The sequence below is a fragment of the Mytilus galloprovincialis genome, chromosome 8 (assembly GCF_965363235.1).
Source record: "Mytilus galloprovincialis chromosome 8, xbMytGall1.hap1.1, whole genome shotgun sequence".
NCBI lineage: Eukaryota > Metazoa > Mollusca > Bivalvia > Mytilida > Mytilidae > Mytilus > Mytilus galloprovincialis.
Window position 1 is genome coordinate 43,324,488 of NC_134845.1, and position 25,378 is coordinate 43,349,865.

General features: G+C 31.7%; 1 protein-coding gene across 1 annotated transcript; it reads right to left on the reverse strand.

Moving 5' to 3' along the window:
- Positions 1 to 2,627: 2,627 nt before the first annotated feature.
- On the reverse strand, positions 2,628 to 18,241 carry LOC143043302 (uncharacterized). The gene is made up of 9 exons (XM_076215679.1): positions 17,879 to 18,241; positions 13,580 to 13,711; positions 11,962 to 12,039; positions 11,210 to 11,308; positions 10,152 to 10,241; positions 6,805 to 6,904; positions 5,111 to 5,209; positions 4,333 to 4,388; positions 2,628 to 3,420 (listed from the first exon to the last, which is right to left on the reverse strand). The coding sequence occupies exons 1-6, from the start codon at positions 18,023 to 18,025 to the stop codon at positions 6,836 to 6,838; spliced, it is 615 nt and encodes a 204-aa protein (XP_076071794.1). The 5' UTR covers positions 18,026 to 18,241; the 3' UTR covers positions 2,628 to 3,420; positions 4,333 to 4,388; positions 5,111 to 5,209; positions 6,805 to 6,835.
- Positions 18,242 to 25,378: the final 7,137 nt, after the last annotated feature.

The following is a 25,378-nucleotide window of genomic DNA, read 5'->3' on the forward strand; positions in this document are numbered from 1 at the left end:
TAAAAATGACCACATTATTGATATTCATGTCAACACCAAAGTATTGGCTACTGGGCTGGTGATACCCTCGGGGACGAAACGTCCACAAGCAGTGGCATCGACCCAGTGGTGTAAATAGTTATCAAAGGTACCAGGATTATAATTTAGTACGCCAGACGCGCGTTTCGTCTACACAAGACTCATCAGTGACGCTCAAATCAAAATATTTATTAAGCCAAACAAGTACGAAGTTGAAGAGCATTGAGGATCCAAAATTCCAAATTCCAAAAAGTTGTGCCAAATACGGCTAAGGTAATCGATGCCTGGGATAAGAAAATCCTTAGTTATTCGAAAAATTCAAAGTTTTGTAAACAGGAAATTTATAAAAATGACCACATTATTGATATTCATGTCAACACCGAAGTGTTGGCTACTGGGCTGGTGATACCCTCGGGGACGAAACGTCCACCAGCAGTGGCATCGACCCAGTGGTGTAAATAGTTATTAAAGGTACCAGGATTATAATTTAGTACGCCAAACAAGTACAAAGTTGAAGAGCATTGAGGATTCAAAATTCCAAAAAGTTGTGCCAAATACGGCTAAGGTAATCGATACCTGGGATAAGAAAATCCTTAGTTATTCGAAACTTGTTGCTAGAAATAAAGAAAAGAATCTTACATGAATAGCTGTTTGTGTATAGTTTACCCCAGGTACAAAGATTAAAAAGTAAAATCACAAAATACTAAACTCTGAGGAAAATTCAAACGGAAATTCTCTAACCAAATGGCATACTCAAAAGCTCAAATACATCGAAGGAATGGACAACAACTGTTATCTTCCTGACTTGGTACAGGCAATTTCTTAAGTAGAACATGGTGGATTAAACCTGGATTGATACCTAGCTAAACCTCTCACTTGTATGACAGTTGCATAAAATTTCATTATATTGACAAACGAATTTATTTTATAAAGTGTTATGTTTATGTATTGAAATAACACTTTGAAAAATATCGTCCTTCCGAAGCACTTAGTGATGTTTACTTTCGTCAGGAACAGTGAAACCAAAAAGATGTATGTAAACCGGATTACGTGTGAACCTATTAAACTAAAAGTAACATAAAAGGAGTAGCTAAATTCATCTAAGATTAACGATCAACATTTCTTAATGAATTCCTAATCTACGGGTATTTTAGGAAAGTATATTATTGATCATGTCAGTAATTAAAAGAAGAGAAAGTGGTCGTTATAAGTGAATGTTAAATGTTTCAGTTTATTTTTTTTATTTTCTCTCACATCGAAAGACTTTACATTAACTTGTTCTGACAGAAGAACCGAAACAATTACAAGTAAATATAATATCTGCCGAATTTCATCAAGCCTGATGTAACACTTCAAAAAAATATTACCATTCACGGTGTTGAATGAACGTCGAAGTTATTCGTTTTACAGGAGGACAATAGTCATTGTGCCTTTGCAGACTTAAGTTTACATTTGAGTAAGAAATATACATGTAAAGGTTAACACCAAAATCAAAAGAGGCACTAGCTTTGTTGTAGGAAACAACTACTTTATTCCCTTGTCGTACAATTAGTTGTCAACCGGTCTTTACTTTCGATCAGCATACACATCAAGAAATGAGAATAAGTATGAATTTCTGCTGCATAATATTAGAGAAACAAATCGACAAGAAGAGGGATTCTCTTACGAATGACAAAAGTGTTAAAAACATTTCCACCAAGGGTAATAAATATTTTTACTATCGGAAATTACGATTTTGGTGATTGTCTATAAACTTTTATTTGGATATTTGCAATATTTCAATTGATCATATCAATGTCCCTAAGACATCTTAAAAAAAGCGTGCAATACTGATTGAATTGTGTGCGACAAGTTTTTTGCTTGAACCTGAATACTGTTCCTCTAGTTTGCTCATAATGAAAACCGAAAGATTAAGATTAACAAGAACTATCTTTAAAAAAGATATCCGACGTATTTAAATTTGAGTATATGTTTAAAATTATCATTTCGATAACCTGCAGAAGCACAAAGATGCCATTTAAATAACGTTTTGTCTGTTTGTGTTCAGTATTCTCGAACCTCGTATCTTTCTGTTTACATTCACCAAAACCCCGCGGAAATCTCACATGCGTAGGTGCGTTCTAAAAGTCATGTACGTTCGTACAACAAAGTTTACATTAAAAATCATATAATTGTCCTGAATAAACAGCTGTCACGGATGCAAAGAGCTATTGGAGAAGCAATTATTTTAATAAAAATATAAATCTTTGTAAGATCTAGTTCAAATATTTATAGTTTTTCACTTGCTTTCCATCACGATATAATTAACGAGACGTTTTTTCAAACACAACTAAATCACCCACCATGACAGCATTTTGTCCAATCACAGAAAGGATTTTCGAGCATGCGTATTCTGTTGCCATAGTTAAGCGTCCTTAAGTTCAAAGGGCACAAACCGAAACTATACCGACTACATCGGAAAAAAACCCAGAAGTTATAACATTAATGTGAGGCCTCACTTATCATATTTCATACATAATATTGATGGATTACCATAACATTTTCCATCCATCGATTTTCATTATGGGATCCTCTTGTCGATACGTATACAACAATGAGAAACTCATTCAACTGTTCAAGAATTATTTAATTTTCATGAAAATCAGTTTGAACCAAAATAGTAGTCTTATCTGAAATATATCTATTGTGTCCAATTTCCGGTCTAGAAATATTTGACCTAAAACTGATTTCACATGAAGAGTGATAATATAAAAAAGCTGGAGACGTTTACCTTGTTGATGCACTCGGACTCGTTCCGTTTGATTTTCATACGGTTTTTCTCTGGTCTTTCTGAATAATTGATATATTTCAAATGGAATTATAAATTAAGAATATATAAACTGTGGCCTCTAACATTTTCCGTTTATTATTTATAGAAAGATATTTAACTTTTTACAATGAGCTTTTCTGTATGCAAGTTAACAATAGTAGTAGTGCTCGAACCAATATGAACATATTTTGCATTTATGTACATAACACTGCTGTCTTGAATGGGGTTTGTTGATGGCGCTGTTTCTTTTGGAGTATTGTCAGACGGAAAGATATGTCTGTATTGTCAGAACGAACAGAAGTAATTGTAGATCTACTATTGTTACTTTCGTTGCTGTCCTTGCTTTCGTCACTTTTTCTGCTATCGTTGCTTTGACCACTTCCCTGACTCTCCCTTTTACTGATAGAGTCCCGTTTTCCCAACCTTTCATCATGGTCTTTATCTCTGTTCTTATTATAACTGTTATTGGAAGTTGGTACATTTTCTTTGTCTGTGCTCGACTTTTTGTGACCTATACTTTCACTAATACCATTGTTTGATGATGCCATACAGTCTTCGTTGTTGGCTTCAATATCTAGGTTTACGACGGTCATCTGGAGTAAAAATATGTACCATAAACACACACTAATGATATATAATGTGTAGGAATGAAACAGAATACACCAAATGGACTGTGGAATTGGTCGGGTAAGTTTTAAGTCACCAAACATGAGACTGACCATCCAAGATATTCATTGGTATCTATATATTACCTAATAGTATGTGATTTTTAAGGACAATTTTATGATTACATAGTTCTAACGTTATAGTTTACAAGGGTTGCAGTCGTTTTGTTGGATCTGGCATATTTGACTCCATGTTACTCTATTATTTATCTGTGCTTACTCTTAAATCTGAACTTTGTATCTTTGGTGTTTAGATTAGTTGTGTTTGTGCATTGTTTGGATCTGACAAGTCACGCCCTTTCCAACTTATTTATATTGTTTGTTATTTTGTTGTGCTGTTTCATCCCTGGTAAGGGTTCAGTGATGTTAGGGTGCCCGTACACATATTTATGTTCCCGTTACATTAAGAAGGCTGTGATTCAGAGGTTGTCGTATGTTGCTGTGTATCATATTTTTTTTCTTTTAATATTATCGCTTATACATGAATAGGAATGTTAGTTTTATCATTGAAATGGTTCACATTTGTCTTTTCTAAGCGTTTAAGGGAATGCTTAATGGTATGGGTGTTTCTCATTTTCTAACTTTTCTGTCATTTAGTTTTCTGGGGAGTTGTATCACTCATGCCAATGGCAATAAAACCATATCACCTTTATCTTAAACGTTAAAACAAATTGCTTTTTTCTATGTTGAAAGTAATAAAGTAATAAGTAATGTATCTTATGCAAGTTTATAAAACAGCCATCAACACAATAACTACCAACAGTGTCTGCTTGGTTGACTGTTTTTCTTCGTTAAATAAAGGTTTCTCCAAAAACAGAACTTATGCACACAAGTACTTACCATACTATTTGGAAAACCATGCATACTCTCATTACGTTACTTTCATTTCCATGCCGCTGAAATACAAAACGCATGAAATCGTGAGAGCGAATGTTTTCAATTTAATCCAAATATTTCAAAGACATTTTTTTATATTATATTCAACGCGTTTCCGACAACTTTTAAAAAAAACATTTTAACCCATTAAACCTTTTCATGTATATAGAAAACAAATGTTAGGAAGAGAGACAATATGTCTTCTGATAATTTCAAATAGGCTTGTCAAAGTTTTAAGAAAATATTCATAATCCTTGGAATTTTGCCATTTTAAGACTATAGATAAAGACAACAGTAGTATACCGCTTTTCGAAAGTGATAAATCGATTGAGAGAAAACAAATACGGGTTATAAGTTTCTTTTACAAAGCAATTCCCTACCCAGGCGACTTTAGTTCTGTAGCACTTTCCAATTACACCGAACAAATAGCTTTTGGGGTCTGCAATTAGATGGCATGCTTACACCACTTATGAAGGAATATATATATAAAATTGTAAGACGGTGTACAAAGCGAGAAAACTCCATAGATACTTGCTAAATGTTAAAAGGCTGCTTGTAAAACATGTCATATTCTTATACTCGTATGTCTAGTTCAAAGTACATTTATTTCAGTTCCAAAATATTGTTTTTATATTTACAACAGAGGAAACTTCCATAGGATACCTAAAACACACATGCAGTGTTAAAACAAAATTGCGATATTATATTCTTTTTCTAAAATGTCGAAAAATTGTAAATTTACCTCATTTGAAGAACCCTTAGTGCCGTCATTCTCATACAGGTCAGATGTACCATCTGTTTTTCTCATTAAAACACTTTCATTTTCAGTAACGTCGTTTGCCTAAATGAATTTAAACAAATTCTATATATAGAATTCAAATAAGCAGATTAAAATACGAGCATGTGCCATAGCTACAATGTTGTAAGGTTTTGAAGTTTATGATCGAAGCACATTTTGTATAAACCCTGTTCGTGATACATTGATGGCTTATCTAGACAAAACACATTTTCTGGAATACCAAATTATCAACGTTGTGCCTTTAGTAAAATTGAGAATGGAAATGGGGAATGTGCCAAAGAGACAACAACCCGACCATAGAAAAAAAACAACAGCAGAAGGTCACCAACAGGTCTTCAATGTAGCGAGAAATTCCCGCACCCGAAGGCGTCCTTTAGCTGGCCCCTCAACAAATATATACTATTTCAGTGATCATAATGAACGCCATACTAATTTCCAAATTGTTCACAAGAAACTAAAATTAAAATAATACAAGACTAACAAAGGCCAGAGGCTCTTGACTTGGGACAGGCGCAAAAATGTGGTGGGGTTAGACATGTTTGTGAGATCTCAACCCTCCCCCTATACCTCTAGCCAATGTAGAAAAGTAAAAGCATAACAATACGCACATTAAAATTCAGTTCAAGAGAAGTCCGAGTCTGATGTCAGAAGATGTAACCAAAGAAAATAAACAAAATGACAATAATACATAAATAGCTACAGACTACTAGCAGTTAACTGACATGCTAGCTCCAGACTTCAATTAAACTGACTGAAAGATTATAATTTCATCATATGAACATCAGGCACAATCCTTCCCCTAAGGGGTTTAGTATCATACCATCATAACATATATGAGAAGAACATAACCCGTGTCATGCCAACAACTGGTTTTTGAATAAATGTGTTTAGTTCCGATGCAAAGACCCTATAAGTGAATCAATATTAACGCCAACATATGCAATCTTTAATAAACTGACAACAGTATCGTAACTATATCCCTTCTTAATAAGTCTATTCAAAGGTTTTGTTAGTTTTTGAGGTGAATACTGACACCTTTGTGCTTTATAAAGAATATTTCCATAAAAAATGTGATGTGAAATACCTGAACGTATAAGAAGTCTGCATGTTGAGCTATATTTACGAATGATGTCCTTATACCGATGATAAAATTTAGTAAATGTTTTGACTAGTTTGTGATATCGAAAACCCTGGTGTAATAATTTTTCAGTAATACATAAATTTTTCTCGTTAAAATCTAAAACATTGTTACATACACGAGCGAATCGTACAAGTTGAGATATATAAACACCGTAAGATGGTGACAAGGGAACGTCACCATCTAAAAATGGATAATTAACGATAGGAAATGAAAAATCATCTCTTTTATCATAAATTTTAGTATTCAGCTTTCTGTTAATGATATAGATATCAAGATCGAGGAAAGGGCAGTGGTCATTGTTGGTATTAGTGTCTTTTTTTTATCTACATCTATAAATATTTCAGATAACTATGATAAAGATAATATGATGATTAATGACGATCCAGAACATTTATATAGTAAATCTAATTTAACTTATTTCGATCAATATCCCGCAACTTTAGCTGAACGAAACATGTAGAGTGTTTTTAATACGTTTGTATATTGATAACATTACCTTCGTTACAGAGGAATCCACAGGTTCATTTTCATAATGTGCAGTACCACTTTTCAAACGTGTTCGTTTGTTTGGCTTTTTTTCTATTCGATTCTTCTTTCTTAAATAAAACACAGTTTCAAATATCTTGTAAGCAATCAAGAACAACCAATTCACATAAATTCGATCTTAAAAAGAATACGAAATTAAACTACAAGCTTAACTTTTGGTACTCTTCCAATCAGAATGAAAATTTTTGCAGAGTTTTATAAAATGATTTGTGTATTATATTTACGTATTATTTGTGAAACTTTTAGTGTTTAAAAGTGCGAATTTTCTGTACAAAGTCGATGCTTATGTATACTTTTAAAGGCCAAACTCTATATTGCTTTAAATACGTAAATTAAAGATAAAAAAACTATACCAATACAGAACGACATGTTTTATGAATTATAGCAAACGTTTTGTTTGAAAAATATTAATTAGTCATTACGAAAATTGAACGTAAAATATCTGTCATATTTGCCCTACCCAGTCTATCCCTATTACTTATTATGATGTGGAACGGTCATTGTTTTTGAATGTTGCGCGATTTGATTGGATAAAGTTATGTATTAGTTTACTTTCAAACTCTCCATGCTTTTCATACATGTATAATGATTTAATCAGATTGTATATGACTGTGTACAGTAACTTAATTGACCTTCAAACTGGCAATTAGACGAGTCCATATTTTGTTTTCTCAATGAAACTAAAGGTATGAAAGGCATAGAATTATCTCCGTAAAAATGCGAATTTTAGAGTGTATTTAACTCGTCTGAGATTGTCTTCAAAAATTTGTTTCTTGAAGTTTGACCATTTTCCTGACTAGGTACAGGACATTTTAAAAACAAAATGGTGGGTTGAACCTGTTTTTTTTTTTTTTTTTTTGGCATGCCAAACCTCCCTCTTTCATGGCCATGTTAAAGACAGAAAATGTGAACTTTGTACATTGAATACAGCTGAAGATGGATTCTACTTTGTATTACAATGTGAATGCTATATAGATATAAGGTGACAGTTGTTTAAACCCTATTTTTATAAGCGTTCATCGTCCTAAAATTAGTTCAACTACTCATCACTGGAAATGTCAAAGATTTGTGAACTTTGTGTAAATTCCTATTTAATGCACTCAATCATAGGGTGAACTGTAAGTGTTCATTACGGGATGTTCATTTGCTTCTCTGATATATTATGACGTTTTATGTTACAAAATGTATTTCTATTTATTCTTGAACTGAAAAGCTTAAGGTTGCATTTCTCTAAATATTGACTATGCAATTTCCCAGGAAGTCCTTTTACGGTTAAAACTGTACCACTTTCACTAAGAAGTTTTGAAGAAAATCTTGTCCTAGAATTGAAAGTTCATATTTTTTTTCAAAGGTCAAAATTAGGGCTGTGCGGCATATTTTCAACGTTTATATGACCTAAACTTCTCAGAGTTTAAACTAACACTAATTTTCTGAACAATCCCTACCTCGAATGATGGGTTACCACAGATTTCAATATAAACAATATGCACATGTATATTTACTGGTAACATTCCCAAGTTATGTCTCTATGAGATGGATACAGAGAGCATAACTGGGAACCAGTATGTAAACAAAATAATTTTCTATTAATATTCTAAATCTCCCCAAAAGAGGCGTGGTTCGAGAAACAACTGTATTTACAAAGTGCAACCTTAACGTGATAAAAGTTTTTAAAAAAATTTGAATTGAACTTATTTTGAGTGCCAAAATTTATCCAATTAAAACAATTAGCAAAATTAAAGACATTTACATTTATCTAACACTACATTTTTTCTAAAAGATATACATTTGCCTTAACCTCTTATGTTACATCATACAAAGTATGAATTAAAAGCATAATATCTCATAAATAACTTAAGGATCATACATTAACTAACATTTTTAAAGACGCTATAATCAAATTATTATATTTCATAACATCCTATTTGTACTATCAAACATAAAATTGATTGATTTTTACAATGCCAAGATAACAAACCTTTCTTTAAAATCTTTAAATTTTCATTATTTTGAAATGTGTTGTTAATTTTGTTGTTATTGAAATCTTGAAGAATGTGTCCATAGTACATGGATGCCCCACTCGCACTATCATTTTCCATGTTCAGTTGACCTTGAAATTGGGGTCAAAACTTTAATTTGGAATTTAAATTAGAAAGATCATATCATAGGAAATATGTGTACTAAGTTTCAAGTTGATTTGACTTCAACTTCATCCAAAACTACCTTGACCAAAAACTTTAACCAAAACTTTAACCTGAACTTTGCACCATCATTTTCTATGTTCAGTGGACCGTGAAATTGGTGTCAAAACTTTAGTTTGGCATGAAAAATTAAGAAGATCATATCATGGCAAACATGTGTACTAAGTTTTAAGTTGATTTGACTTCAACTTCATCAAAACTACCTTGACCAAAAACATTCACCTGTAGCGGGACGAACGGACGGACGAAGGAACGAACGGACGGACGAAGGAACGAACGGACCCACAGACTAGAAAACATAATGCCCTTCTTCTATCGTAGGTGGGGCATCAAAATCGAACAAAAAAAAAACAAAAAAACAGTTAGCTCATTAGATCAAAAAGTAATTTAAATAGTTGTGAGGGTTATAGCTTTTTTCACAAGATAGTATGTTGTTGAAGTTTCTAATCCCTAATACTCATGTCTCTGTTTAAGTTTGCTTCTTATATTTGGAAACTTGAGAAAAAGTCACAACTTTGTTGGACGAAAGTCACACAATCTGGTAGAAAATAAAGTACTTCTCTGCACATGTACATAGGAAAACACATATGTCTAAGAAATAGGGTGAAAAGTTACAGGATAATTATTTAAATACCCATGATAATTTGTGTCATATATGCAGAAAATCTCAATAGAGTCAATATAAAAAAATAAATATACTTCAACGTCTTTTAATGAGAAGAAAAATATAAAAGAATGCCTTTGCAAATCATACTGCTGTTTGTATAAATATATAGGATTTTAAAATATTATTTATCTCGTACAAATGGTAATAATACTGTAATTTTCTTAGAATGATCTATAAAGATTTTTTTATTAAATATTCTTTTATTTTTTTGACTTTTTTTGCTTGTCTAATGTATTCTTGCTTTCATCATATAAATCATTCAGATAACGGTAATATAGATACTACGTTCATGAAAGTTTTCAGAAAAAAACAGTCATTTTAATTAAGAAATAATATTTCACTTATTTTGAACAAAATCGCGAAAGTTTGAAGTCAAGATAATTTGTTTTTTTTTATTTCTTTTTAAAATTTTAAATTCGATTTCATTACCTTTTTAACAGAGGTATACTCAGTTTCATTTTCATAATGTACAGCACCACTTTTCAAATCTGTTCGTTTGGTAGGCTTCTTTACATTTGTCTTTAAAAACAAACATAGTTTAAAGTTATTAAGGAAATCAAACAACCAATTCACATAAATTCAGTCTAGAAAAGAATGAAAAATATTTATGTACTAGTGCCGTTAAATTTGGAAATAAATATAAACTATAGAGAAACATATTGAAAGTGTGTTAAAATAACGGTTCTAATATACAAAAAAAACAGCTCATCTACTCCGGGGATCTATTTCTTCAAATCTTGTCTCAAAAAGTTGAAAAATTGAGATACATGATGTAGAAACTAGAACGGTATAGAATGTGACAATATTATATACCTTGGTGATTTGAATCGTGATACATAGTATGCATACTATGGTGGTTTATAATCGTGAAACATGGTATAGATACTTTGGTCATTTAGAGCTTATTACGTGTCATTGATACTATGGATATTAAGACTTATTACATAATATGGATACTTGGAGGATTAACGAATACTGGTCGTTAACCTTAAATTGTGGCTTTTTTAATTAATATTTTTATATCAGTCGTCACGGATAAACCTTTTAATTCTGGTTTCTATGATGTGTTTAATTAAATCTTAATAGCTGATAAGCGTACTTGTTTTAGAGTTTGTTATGACATAGTTACTATCGCGATTCTTTTCAATGTCTTAAATCTTTTGTTCAAAATCTTTTTCGAAATTTTGGAATATTAAATGACCTAAAGTTTGCCTCTTTTCCTGTTTTTGTGATAGCGTCTCGTTTATTGACATTCTCTTTTGTTTTATTGCAATATTTTTTGGACTCTGTTTTTAAAATTAATGACACCGTGTTGTGAACAAAACGTTCTAAAGTATTAAATACTGTAGAGGTAAACTGTTTTTTTCTTTCTGCTGAGAAATATGGTATACTGGTGTTAAGGAATGGACAAACAGAAAATGAAAATAGAATAGGATGTTGTTTTGTTTAGATTAATCGTTAATGTTAATTTCAGAAACGATATATACCCTTTTAACTTCAGTGGTCTCAATAACAGCATGCTCATCAACTTTCTTCGTGGCCTCCTTTTCGTTTTTTCTCGTATTTTCCTTTTTGTGGATTCCTGACTGGTGAACATTAATAAAAACAATGTACATTAATATCAAACAAGTATTTAGAGTTCAAAAATGTGTAATAAAAAAATATATCTTTATCTTCTTTAATTTCCTCCCATAACACGTAACCGAAAAGTTTTAAAAGAAAATTCAAGGGTTCAACACAAAAACCTGCAGATAAACATATTAAGAGCTTTTTCTTGTAAACAACTTTGCAGAAGGAAAACATGAAGCCTAAAAGGTTATTACTGACTCGAAATAATGATGAAATTAGAAACACGACATTGTTGGTTACATAGTACATCGTTAATATATTGTCTTTTCATATAAGTATAGTTAAGTTTTAATTAACACCATACAGTCAATAAACTTAACAAGTGGCTGTAATAGGAATTAAACATAAACTGTTGTTCCTAGGACCAGCTTCAATGACTGAAATGGTAATACCCACAAAGTATCGTAATCCTTATCCGGCATAGCACTAATAATTGTAATGAATATCTGATATACACACAAACGCATTTAGAACATATTTTTCACATATGATGAAATAAAGAATTCATATTATTTTGTGTTTGAAATATAGGGAATAAGAGAAGAAATGACATAACATTTACTTTTTAAATTCTGTATTTCGAAAAACATTATTACATAAGTTTATTTACCTCTTCTTGACTGTTCTGTGTTTCATTACCTGAGCAAATAGATATTTCTCCTGTGCGTGCATAATCATAGTTTGGCTCCTAAAAGAAATAAATATAAAGTCTTTTCATCGTTCCATGATGTGCACTTTCCGATATTCCTACTTAATGATATAGTGTAAATAAACTCATCATAGATACTATGATTTAATTTTTTGTAATTGCAGCAGACGCGCGTTTCATCTATGAAAGACACATCAGTGACGCTTGAATAGAAAAAAAAAAGCCAAAAGTACTAAGTTGAAGAGCATTGAGGAGCAAACATTTATAGAAGTTTGGCCAAATACATCAAATACAATTTCTTCCTGTAGTGGAAAAGCCCAAGTTTTTCAATTATTCAAAGTTTTGTGAACAGTCGATTTATAATAATTACCATATTATTGATAATTCATATCAACACAGAAGTACTGATGATAGCCTCGGGGAATAAAACCCCCAACAACAGTGGCATCAATTCAGTATTTTTTTAAAGCAAAACAAGCAAAACGATTGTCTGAATATTCATTTAAAATTATTTCAGATTCGTGATCCAATGTATAACCCTTTGAAATCCATAAAATTCATTAACAATAATTATGCTTTGTTCTATACATTAACATAACCATATGAAACTTGATATTACTAGTAATCCACGCTTTAATTGTAGCGTTCATCAAAAAACTTCAAAATGATTAGGCATCTTCTGTATGGGTTCTTAATTTTACACAAAAGTACATGATCAATTGAAAAGCGTAAGAAACATTTACCTGCTAATTGATATTAAAGTCGTAAAGATAGTTATTCACTGAAAACTTAGCCTTATTTGATATGTTTTCCTCCATATTTTACTACCCCTTTGGATGTTTTTCTGCCCTTTCATTTAAATATGCTGAGAACAATTGATTTGTCTATATCTTTCAAAATACATCGCAAATACAAGTGTTGTTTATATTTTGACTTATAGAAAGGAACATCTGAATTTAATTTTTCTTGAACTATATTTGAAAAAAGGCATTCTGTGACAAATTGAATATGTAATGTAAACAATGATCACTGTTTCCATGCATTTTGATTCTTAAAAAGAATACTACCATTTCGTTTGGCAGAAACATACTCTTGACTAGAACAAATTAAACAATATATAAAACAAGTCTGTACACCAAGGCCAAACCTTATATGAAGTGCGTGATATTTGTACTGTCATATAAAATTCACGGGTCGAAATGACATATTCAAGGTATCTGAAAATGCGCTTAACACAAAAAACATAATGCATACATTATTTTGTGTGATGAAGGCTACAACTTTCATATTTGATCAACTTTAATACGTCAAATGACCGAAATTGACACCTGAAGATTTCGTTTCTAAATAGATTTATCGTGAAGTTTCAACATGTATATCATATGATGATAATGTTTTGTTATATCGTTTTTAATATTAATCTTTATTCAAAAATAAGGTGTTAATTTATTTTCCAAATAAATAAAATATGCGCTTGCATATGACAAAATCAAATTCTTCTTCTTACAGCAAATAAAAGATCAGCACTTGTATGAATTGAACACTACTGTTAATATTATAATATCTAGTGATAGTATACCCCTTGTTCATCTGATTCCTTAGCTGTCACGTTGCTCTCATTCGTGGGATTTTTAGTATAGCGCTGAAGTTCTGGGCTGTGATCTCCAAATACAGCTGATTCTCTAGTGTCCTCTTTTCCGTCAAGTTTAAGCTATCCATATAAAGTAAATAAACTATCGAGTTAAAAAAAAATCTAAAGATATACCCACTTGCATAGCAAAAAATAAGTTGATTAAGGTGGCTTGGGTGTCTTTCCTTATCTCGGATTTTGACGCAGCAGATAACAATTGGTTTAGATCTTTAATGAAATGTGCGCATTTTGACTGTAGTAAATAAATGTAATTCGTGCGTAAGATTTTCCATGTAAATTTCGAAAATTATGTGTTTTATCTTAATTCACGGTGTTTTTTTTCAAACACGTTATTTTAGTTTACTTCTTTCTTTCAACTTTGCCACATAAAGAGAGATAACTCAGATAGTAGGTGAAAAAAAAACAGATAACGTATTTTTTATAATAAAAGTTCTAATGCAACAAATTTGTAACGTTCATTTTGATTGGATAACGTCACTTATTTACATGGCATCAATTGACATTTGATGCTATCGGACGTAAGCGCAAGCGCAGACGGCATATGAGAAATTTTAAATACACGTTTTAACGTTTTCAGTCAGTTTCATTAGAATGGAAATAACAATATTGTATTTTAAGCTCCGACGGCATCAATTGGGGATTTGATGATCGCAAATACCAGTTTACAGTCTCCGCTAACGCGTCGCCAGTAAACTTAATTTGCGAACATCAAATCCACAATTGATGCCGTCGGAGCTTAAAATACAATACAGTTATCTCCTAAGTGTTGTGAATTTGTCCATTTTAGAATGTAGCAAGAAAACAAGTCCAGAGACCCCATTTTGTTCTTTTCTGATCCATAAGCATGTTATCTAGTTTTCTTTTTCTACCAAAAAAATGGATTTTCCAATGCATAATTTATACAAAATCTCAAATTTTGCGTTTTCGCATTTCGAAGAAAAATGTTATAAAAACTTTATTTTGACAATTGATTAGAGCATTCTATGGATTTTAATAAAGACCATATAGGGTCGATCAACCAATTCAGCATTAATAATGTATTCGTAGATCTTGTCTTGCTGATCATTTCAATGCTTATATCTATTACACATTAAATGTATATGATATGCACTAGAACTTTAAAAAGGAGACAACTGACGATTTTTGGTATTTACTTTATGAGTTGATTATGTATTGTTTATGTTTTTGCTATATATAACTCATCATAGATACCAGGACTAAATTTTATATATACGCCAGACGCGCGTTTCGTCTACAAAAGACGCATCAATGACTAGGTTTCTATCTAGCTACATAAATGTTCAAGGTACAAAGACGCATAAACATGGTAAAATATGTCATTTAAGAGCACTAATTCCCGAAACAAAATGAATGACGATCTTGGCGAAGATGACTTATTTGTAGGTATTGTCTTTTTTATCATATTTGCTAATCTCATCTCATTCTTTCTTTTATACGTTTAAATATGTGAGACATAAATACAAATAAATGGTTAAATTCATCATTTAAGCGCAATGATAGAAGGTAGACCATAAAAGTTTGTACATTTCTGATTCATCAGCACGGTCAGATATCTTTTTTAAGGATAACAGTTTTCAAGATCATTTACAGACTTTGTGTTTACTTTTTAAGTCATGTCGGCGATGTTAAGCCCCGGTCACAACAGATCGTACGACTTTTTGTCGTGGAAGATCTATAAAAACGTGGTCGTGGCGCTGTCGTGCAAAATGTCAAAAAAAAATATTTCGATCGGTCACATCAACTACGACATGTCCACGATGGTTCCACGATGGGTACAAGACAGAAAAAAATAATTGTATTGTCCTTGGTCTTCGCAAGTCGGTCGTGTGACAGTCGTGCGATAATCATACGACAATCGTGAGTTATTTGGGGCTACTTTCAGGCTTTTATGTCAATGGATGCGCGTGTTAGGCCGTGTTCACATTGACCTAAACTCGGTGTTGTGTCAGTGTAACTCACACGTAAACTAAACAAAATTACGTTCCCATTGATAAAATTCAATGTTTACATGTAGTGTAAATCATGGTTTGTCTGCATGCAGTCGATACTCGATGTAGGCCTTGTGTAGATTAAAACATTAGTTTCAGCGTGCATATTTAAGGAAGAAACGATTTTGGAATTAAATTGATATTTATAGCAATTATTGATAAAGTTCTTTACAGAAATATTTGTCTAAACTTGATATATTTATTTGTTTTGTTTAGAAATAAAACTTTATTAAGCCCTTATCAAGACTCAAAGCAGCATCATTGTTGAACACATAATTCATTTGAAAATTGAGGTCTTTCTGAATCGACTTGACTTACACAGAAATATTTGCCACTGGTCTTTACTCAAACAACGATTCACTCATAAATTCATTACTTAAAAAGTGTGAGGTAAATGTATTGTTCGTCTAGTATCTCGGATCCGTGAAATTACACTTAAAAAGTAAAGAAAAAAAAACATTACCCCCTTCCTTTGCCAAATACCTCTTGGAGAAGAAATACCATTTGAACAAACAGAAACGATAGAAATATAGTGATCCCTAATATATCAGTCCCTCTTCTTCGTCTGTAAGCAAGCTGTTGTAGCCTACGGTTTTCTAATGCTTAATAGTATCTTTAAACTACTGCAAATCATCAAAATGGTTTTCATAAAAAAGCGGCCACTTAACTTCAAAAAAAGGGGGGGGGGGTATTTTGTTATTTATCTGAGTCAGAATTTTTTCCGCCCAAACGTTTCATTCCGTTTTGTTTTTTCGATGCAGGTAATCAATTTTTTTTCTTCTTCAACATTTAACACTATTATGTATGGGGAAACTCTTGATTAAGATTATTTTTATCATCTGTAGAACCAGAATTGTTTTTTTTTATCCAATTGGGGTTCGGAATATTTCCATCATCCCCTATCTAGAGTCGAATGGTCGTTTCCTTACTGCTAGAAAAGTTGTCCGAAAACCTTTCATTCGATTATACGTAATAAACATTTAAATGACATAAAGTTTACAAGTGTGAACAAATCTTATGTACAGGTAATTAAACAAGGTGTATAGATGTGAACAAATTTAATGTGAAACCAATGTCCAGTACATTAATCTAATTGTAAACAAGTTTACTGTACATGGAGTTTGGTGTGAACACGGCCTTACTGTCGTACAACTCTCAACAAAAGCTCTTGAATCATTCAAGGCACTATCCGCATTAATTCAAAGAAATCACAGGCACATTCCCTCTCCAACTCTTACATCAGTGTACTATACTGCCCAAACATCAGGCCTAACCCACCAACGTCGGGCATTTTGTTGGTTCTTATACTGTTAACAGGCTCGAATCAACGCTACGGGACCATATTTTGTTTTTGTTTGAAGTCCGCCAAGGCACCTATTCAGCAGGGTCAAGCACAATCGTTCTGATGAAATAGCCATCCTGTTTAAACGGTAGACGGTATGTTTTTCCAAACATTCATCCCGCCGTATTGTATTCTTCTAAATACAACCAAAATATGTTGCACGACGAACGTACCACGGTCGTACGACAGACAATCAATGTTGTGCGATAATCGTACGGAATTTGGTATTCGAGAGACAATCGTGCGACTGTGTCAGTCGTGAGATTGTCGTACGACAGCCGTGCGACGATTGTTTGATTAACATGCATTTTATTGATACCAACGACAATGTGTTTATCGCAAGACAGTTGCACGACGATTGTAAGACACTTTCACGACAGCTGGTGCAGGTCCAAATTTCGTCGCACGACACACGCCAGCGCCACGATGCTCAAAATATCGTGCGACTGTCATGCGATTGTCGTACGACGACCACAGATGACCCACGACTTGACCAATTTTTATGTCGTGGAGCTAATAGATGTGTCGTAGGTTCATTGTGACAAAGGTTTTAGTTGTCAAGCGTAGTCATCCGACGCAGATTTCAAACCAAAATATCCCCAAAATAGTTTTGTCAAGTTTAATTAGGTCAAGTAGTTACAGAGGTATCATTGCTAATAATAAAACTCTCATTCAAATGTCGTAGATGTTAGCAATGTCTGTTTATGCCTTATTGACTGACTAGAATTATAGGTTTGGAAAATGCAACGAAAATAATTGTGTAAAATAATAACAAAAAAAAAATAAAAAGCTTAACATTAACATGATAAAGTAACAAATGATATCGAAAGTTAACCTTTTTTGTTTACAACTCTAACAACTCGGTCAAATAATTACCTCGGTCTTGCTTTCCTGGTGTGTTTCATGGCCGCATGCTCTATTTCTAATTTTACATGAGATGAATAATATCATTACTGCAATAACAAAAAATACGATTCCAACGATTCCAACAACCATGCAAATTGTCTCATTTGGAAATAACATTATGATCTTACTTTAACTACCAGTATTCATATATACTGAGTTAATATCTTGAAACATCGTTCAATATGGTCGTTGGTCCCTCTAAATGGGCTTTTGAGGTACTACCGTGCATATTATCTGTATAAAATTGAGATATAGAAAATAAAATTGAAAAAATTGAAAAATTGAAAACAAAACAAAACAGAAGCATACGTTCTTTCTTATACGCATTTATATGATGACTATGTTTTGATGTATGATAATTGTAGTGTAATATATGAAATTTAATAGACAAATCTTTCTCACTTTACTCACTCATGCGTTCGTATAACTTTACATTATATGTCTATGTTGTGTCATGTGTACATGTACTATTGTTTGTGTGTTTCTCTTTTTTACATTTTTAGCCATAGCGTTGTCAGTTTATTTTCGATTTATGAGTTTTACTGTCCCACTTGTAACTTTCGTCTCTCTTTTATTATTCTACTTCATGATTCCTTTCTAACTAACACAAAGACACATGTGTCGTGAACCTTGAACATAATAAAAATAACACTTTTCAACGCTAGTCTTAAGTACTATATTTGGTGTTTAGCAGGAGTGGACGAATTATAATGCATTGTTATGCTTTACATTACAATTTCTATGGCATTTCAAACATAATATCACATTTACATTTTCTGATTTTTCCTTTACCAAAAACATTAAGTATTACAATATTTAATACTGAAATACTTAAAATAGGGTTTTTAAAGTCTACACAGGTGGCTGTAACATTTAATCACTCAAGTTACAAATGTTGCATCTTTCATACGCATTATGTCTTGTCTGAACACTTTACAAGCTATACTGAATAACTCATGCGGTTTATATGTTAAAATGTACTATTACATTAGTTATTAATGTATTTCTCTGTGCTGAGCATTCTTGTGTTTGTGTTTACTTTATTTCTAGTCTCGTAGAGATTCCTTTTAGCGGAGTTTTTACAATTGCCATATAAACGAGAGTTTTGGCTAGCCATACAACCAGGTTCAACCCACCATTTCTTACCAAAGTACCAAGTCAGGAATATGGCAGTTGTTATATATAGTTCGTTTCTGTAGTAGTTGTAGTTTAGTGATGTACATGTTCCGTTGTTTTCCTCTTATAGTGTACATGTGTTAGTTTGTTACCAAGATTTATTTATGCTTAAGAAAAGTATTATTTTTAAATAGATGTATACTACTTACTGTTGCCTTTATTTAGGTCATAATTATTCGTAGAAACTCATCAAAGATTCAAGACTTATTCAAAGTCTTTTAAATGATACGAAAACGGTGCTCCATTTTTGTCATGGTAATATACATCTAGCTTTTTTAAATACTTCGCTATATAAGATTTTTAACCAATAGGAAAGTTACACGGAAATAGTTGTTATGGTCCATTAAAAATTTCAATATGAATATATATATATCCTTATTTTTGTCAAATACTTTTGATAAGCACAATGAATGGATCAGTAGTTTGTACAGTTTGATAAAACTGAGTTGAATACTTTCAACGCATTTAGTGACAGACACAAAAACAACGCATTGCATAGTGGCAGTAAAGATTTATTATTTGCATCTATTGTACATTATTTTATCATTCTTATGGGTTATTTTTTTTTAAATTATAACAATATGCATAGATTTGAAAACTCAAAATCCACTATTAAAACTATTGAAAAACTAATTTACAGCATTATTACGTTAAATTATTTACTGACCCTTTAGGGAAGTTTATCCAACAAGCTTTCTCTCCTCTTATGAAATACCTGGCTGTGTTTTGTTTTGTTTTATGAAAAGTATAAATTAAGGAAGCACATAAAAGTCCCAACATAGTCGTATTCATATTTTTAGATTAAAAATTTCGCATTTATATTTATATATTTTAACAAATATATACTTTTAAACGAAAAATACTTTTTCCGGATATATAATTCAACAAAATACATTACATCTTAGTAGATAAGTTATTGTGTCTAAAAATTCAGGTAATAACCCTATTTGAAATTTAAACAATATCAGAAAGGTCCAATTGTCAAATACTGTTGACCTTGGCATTACATTTCAGTTTGAATATTTAGAATATGGATTTCAATTTGTCTTTTTCTAACTTGATATCAGAGTTAAAATTATTCAAAAAGTTCCAAATGAGTTCGCTTTTCTAGTGGTTTGCATGCTAGTGACACAACTATCCAACAAAGTTTTAATGACTCAAAATAAGCAATTATAGATCACCGTGCAAAAAATCGTGCAAAAATTAAAAGACTGATTTATGACAAATAAAGGCAACAGGAGTATACCGTTGTTTCATAATTCGATTGTGCAAAACAAATCAGGAAAACAAAATAAAACGGAGATATACAAAAGACTCGGCAAAATAGATATAACAGAGAACAACCACTAACAACCACTATGTTACAGGCGCCTGTCCTAGAAGCAAATTCCTATTGTTGCAGAGGTCAGTGAACAGCTTGTAGTTCAGTGTGACCCAAGTTTTCGTGAGGAAGACCGTACTTTGACCTATAATTGTTTACTTGTTATACAATGTGACTTCGTTGGAAAGTTGTCTCATTGACAGTCATACCACATCTTCCTATATATGTTAAACGTATTAAAGTGGGAGCTCTCAACTCTCTCTAAATCTTGGAATCTCTGAACACCTTTACCCATCAGATTGGTATGAGGCACAAAAACTAATATAAAGGTAAACGATACAAAGTACCTACACTCGTAAGCTCCATTTCTATAGAGCACATAATTTTGTATCTTTGTAATTCAGGAAAATCGTCTCTTCAGAATATTTAGGGAAACGCCTCCGGCTGACGGTTTATCAGATATAATAAAATAAGAATGTAACATTTGTTTAATAATCTTTTCCGTATTGACAATAAAAAGGTGTTAAGAGATTTGTTTGTACCGTAAAAAGGTAGATGTATAGTAAAACTTATAGATTCTGACAATAGTACCATTTAATTATAGGATTTATCTAATCGAGATAATTCAATTATCCGATTTTAAGTACGAGCCTCGGTTAGGCCTTTTCATTCGATTACATACTTAAATTAATCTCTGTTTTTCTAATGATTATCAAATATTTTTTTAATTTTAAAAAACGAATATCTCTTTTGAGTGCCATCCACATTCATAATTTATGCGTCATACAAAGATAAACATGTCTATTTTCCTAACACCTATTGGCTAATTTTGATTCATCTAAAGAACTGACGTAGTTCATGACCTTCAACTTGCACAAACATCTAGTGTGATCATCGGCAACCGTACTTTTGTTAAACATGGGGTCCAAAAATTAGTTAAAATAATAAGAAAAAAGAAAAAAACTGCATGCATGTAATTTGGTCTTGGTGATTACCAGTTATAATAAATCTTTAAAAACAAATGTATTGCTGTTCATAATTAAATCAGTTTTCTTTGAAATCATTTGGTATGTGCTGTGTTTACTTTAAGTTTTCCTTGTTGTATTTTGTATTTATTTTTTGTGCCAGCATGGTTTTCATGTGTAACATGTGACATAAAAAAACACATTAGATTTTACCCCAAATTCGATAAAGATATATGTTGCTATATTTTTAGTTTCATGTGTACTACTATTATGTCTGTTTCTCGTCTTATTTTCTTGTTTGTGTAATTTTAACAATCATTTAATATTGGTTTTAATTTGTTGCTATTTTTTATTCAACAAAGCCAAAACTTCTCTAAAAGTTGTAAATGTTTTGAAATGCAATTTCATAATTGCTGAACATGAACTTATTAATGATACATCACGTCAAAACATCTTTTCCATTTATTATGCTTGTATCTATATAATGTAAGGTTTACCGTTTTTAAATACATTGTAAGTAAAAAACGATTCAATTTAGGATGTTCACAACATATAACAAAGGAAACGTAGTAATGCAAATATGTGTAAAGAGTTCAATGCTGTTGAAACAAACATAAAATAAAGTTGCATTTTGTGAAATAATTTCGTTAAATGCTATACCAGAGTTGTAAAGGTAAACTTTCTTGCCTGCTGTTAAATGAAAATTATATCTTAAGGTGTGTCCAAAACACTTATATGTATTCATTTTCATTAGTATCCTCCCACGCAAAACTTTGAAAGTAAAGAAAATGTTAGTAGTTGAATACGTGCGGAACTATTTATATGTGACCAAATTAAAATAAAATGAACAGCCCAGACTATCTTAAATCAACTTTTCCTGTGGGAGTCGGAACCTCACTTTCCTTAAACTTTCGAAATGCTTTTTTTTTTTAAATAACACTTTAAAAATTTTTATAATAGAAGTCTATTTAATAATACTTTCCAATATTGGAATTAAATCGATAAAACGGAAATCCACCTACTAGTCAAAGATTTATGTAAGAAGAACATTATCGTGTACATTTAGTTAATACGAATGCGAAATATTTCAAACCCATAACTTATTACTTGAGCTTCATCCTTATTTCAAACACTTCCAGACCACCTAAAGGTCAAGATCATAATATGTTCGACTGATATATCAACAAGCAGTATATTCGTTGCAGAATGAGATAAGTTAGATAACATCATAACATCAAGTCAAGAACCTCCCCTGTGGTTGTGGGTTTTTGTGGGGTTTTTTTTGTTGATCCAAGTTTTAGAATTATGACATTTTATCACAAAAATATTTTCTTGTAACAAGAACATGTACTACAATTGGAAGAATTTTTTCAACGATATTGTACAAAAATAAAGTCACATTTGTAGCCAAATAACCGAATTGTGTTTTACATAATTGTACCTACTGGACAAAAGGATTGACAGACAAACTTTTATCATTATACTTTCAGTCTTCATAGGGTGTTCGAAAGTAAAAAGGTTTGGAATTAGAATGTGAATTAGTTCACACTTTGAAGGTAAAAAAACATATGTTTACCGAAGTTAATCTTGTCTTAAAGGAAATAATTTGTAGGCAGTTTTGATTATGACGGATCTTAATTTAAACTTTACAAAGAAAACATGTGAATCAGTAATTAAAAATAGAAAGGATTTTCATTTATATGGAATTTTGCACAATATTTTCCTTCTTTGTAATTCGTGTTCGATTATCTTAGCCTTTTCAATTCATTTTCGTCTTGAACAGGGAAGAGACGTTTCATTAATAGACAATAAACAAAAGACTGAAAGAATATTATTTCAAAACTAGTTCTTATAGTGGTGTTCTTTGAACTTTTACGTCACGCATTTATTTGTAGATGTCACTTGACTGAATTCCGACAGTCACATCTTTATTTGGCATTGGTCCAAACTCTCGTGTCACAATTGGTTGGAGATATATGCGTAGTTTTATCAGAAAAAAACATTAAGTTGCACTTAGAAAAATATAAATGTAGAAAAATAATTTAATTTCACTCTAAGATATATATTAAGTGAAGTTATTTCAACAATCTGTGATATTTGATGACTTCATTTTTCTTTCCAGTTCGATTCATGCATAGTAACATACCATTTTCCACAAAGTTCAATCATCTAAATGGATAGCTATCTCCTTGATAAAGGTGCACTCTTAATATTGAAACCACCCAAGCAAGGAAATGAGGAAGAACTTCTGAAATTTCATTTCCCCATGTTATTCATTTATAATTATGAATAAGTTGATCGTTGATTTGTTTTCGTTTTTTAATTCATTCATGATTTGTATAGCTGTCATAACTACTGCTTGTAGATGCTTTGTTCTCGGGGTATTTGAAGCAAAGAGGTACTGTTGTGTTGACATGAAACAGTACAAGAACAAAAAATAACAAACTCCGAGGAAAATAAAAACGGAAAGTCTCTAATCAAAAGGCAAAATCAATATCACCTTTTTCATGTTCATTTCTGTATATTTAATACCATTTCTATGCATGTTCATTTGATGTACGTTTACTGCTTACAGGGTGTTTGAATTCTTCGAAACGCTGACATTTTCGTCTCGCAGGTATAGATAGGTTAATAATGATCTAAAATTTCGTATTGATTTTTGCAATTTTCCTTTTCTAATTCTTGTGCCACTGATAGGTTTTATTTTGACAGAACGCGTGACTGCAGTATCAAGTTATTAGCCTGGTTTGTCTTATGAGTATTGCAAGACATAATAAGTTCATAGAATATGTCACTCAAGCATAATTTTTGGTTTGGTCAATTTGCTTGGTTTTTTACTACACCTATTTTTATTTTGCATCGTTGAACGTATAATTGATGCATAGTCTCTCAGTATAAAATTTATGAACTAAGGATTGTATTCACTCCTTTTTGTCATCTGTTTAATACCTGAAAATGAGAGATTGAATCACCATCAGTATACGTTTCTTTAAAATATTTGTCATGTAAGTCAGCCACAGTTCAATTTAAGTAGTTGAGCTTGACTTGGTAGAATTTACTTACTAATACAACAAATTCTTTGTAGGCGGCTTTGTAAAATTTGTTTATATGTTTGATGAACTTTAATTCAGTTATGTTGTATGTCAATTTGGGCTGTTAGATGAGAACTTCTGTCACAATTTACCAATATGTCTGTTTGGGTTGCTCACTACAATTTGTCGACATGCTGATTGTTTTATAACGTTTACAATGACTTAAATTTGCCTAGACTTTTTTTAATACATTTTTTTCTAGCTAGGACTCATTTAGCATGGCTTACTTATTTTCGATTGTGCAGTGATGTCCTTTAATTCTCATCTTTATAGCAGTGTCAGAAGATACCAAACGGACAATACAAATTCATCAGTTGTAGAGTCAACAACGAAATCGCAAAATAACATTGACACTTAAACATGTTAAAGCCTACATCTTTTAAATTACAAACATACATATATATAGAATAATAGGTAGTTTCGTGTTTTTGAGACTGACTATATCATGTGGAATATCTAGACGAGCCCGTTAGGGCGAGTTAAGATATTCCACATGATATAGTCAGTGTCAAAAACGAAACTACCTATAATTCTGTTTATCGGTAATTATGACGTCACACAATGTATTGCCTAATATTTTCAGTGATACAGCCAGTACGTTGATATTGGAAAATATTAGGCAGTAAGATCAAAGGGAAAATATACGAAATACCGATAAATTAGTATGAAAGTTAGAATATGTTGAATTGGATGAACTACTAGAATAACTTGAAGTCTCATTAAGGTTAAATGAATGTTTTCTGTCATCCTGGAAAGTAAACTTATATATCGCAATCGGTTAAGATTTTGAATGGTAAGACATTTTGTATGAAGGAGTGTACAGAACTATTTCTATTTTTCATATGACAACCGGAAAAGGCACGGAGACTCATTTCTTTCTAAAATGTGCTTGCCTCTATATAATCTGTATAAATTT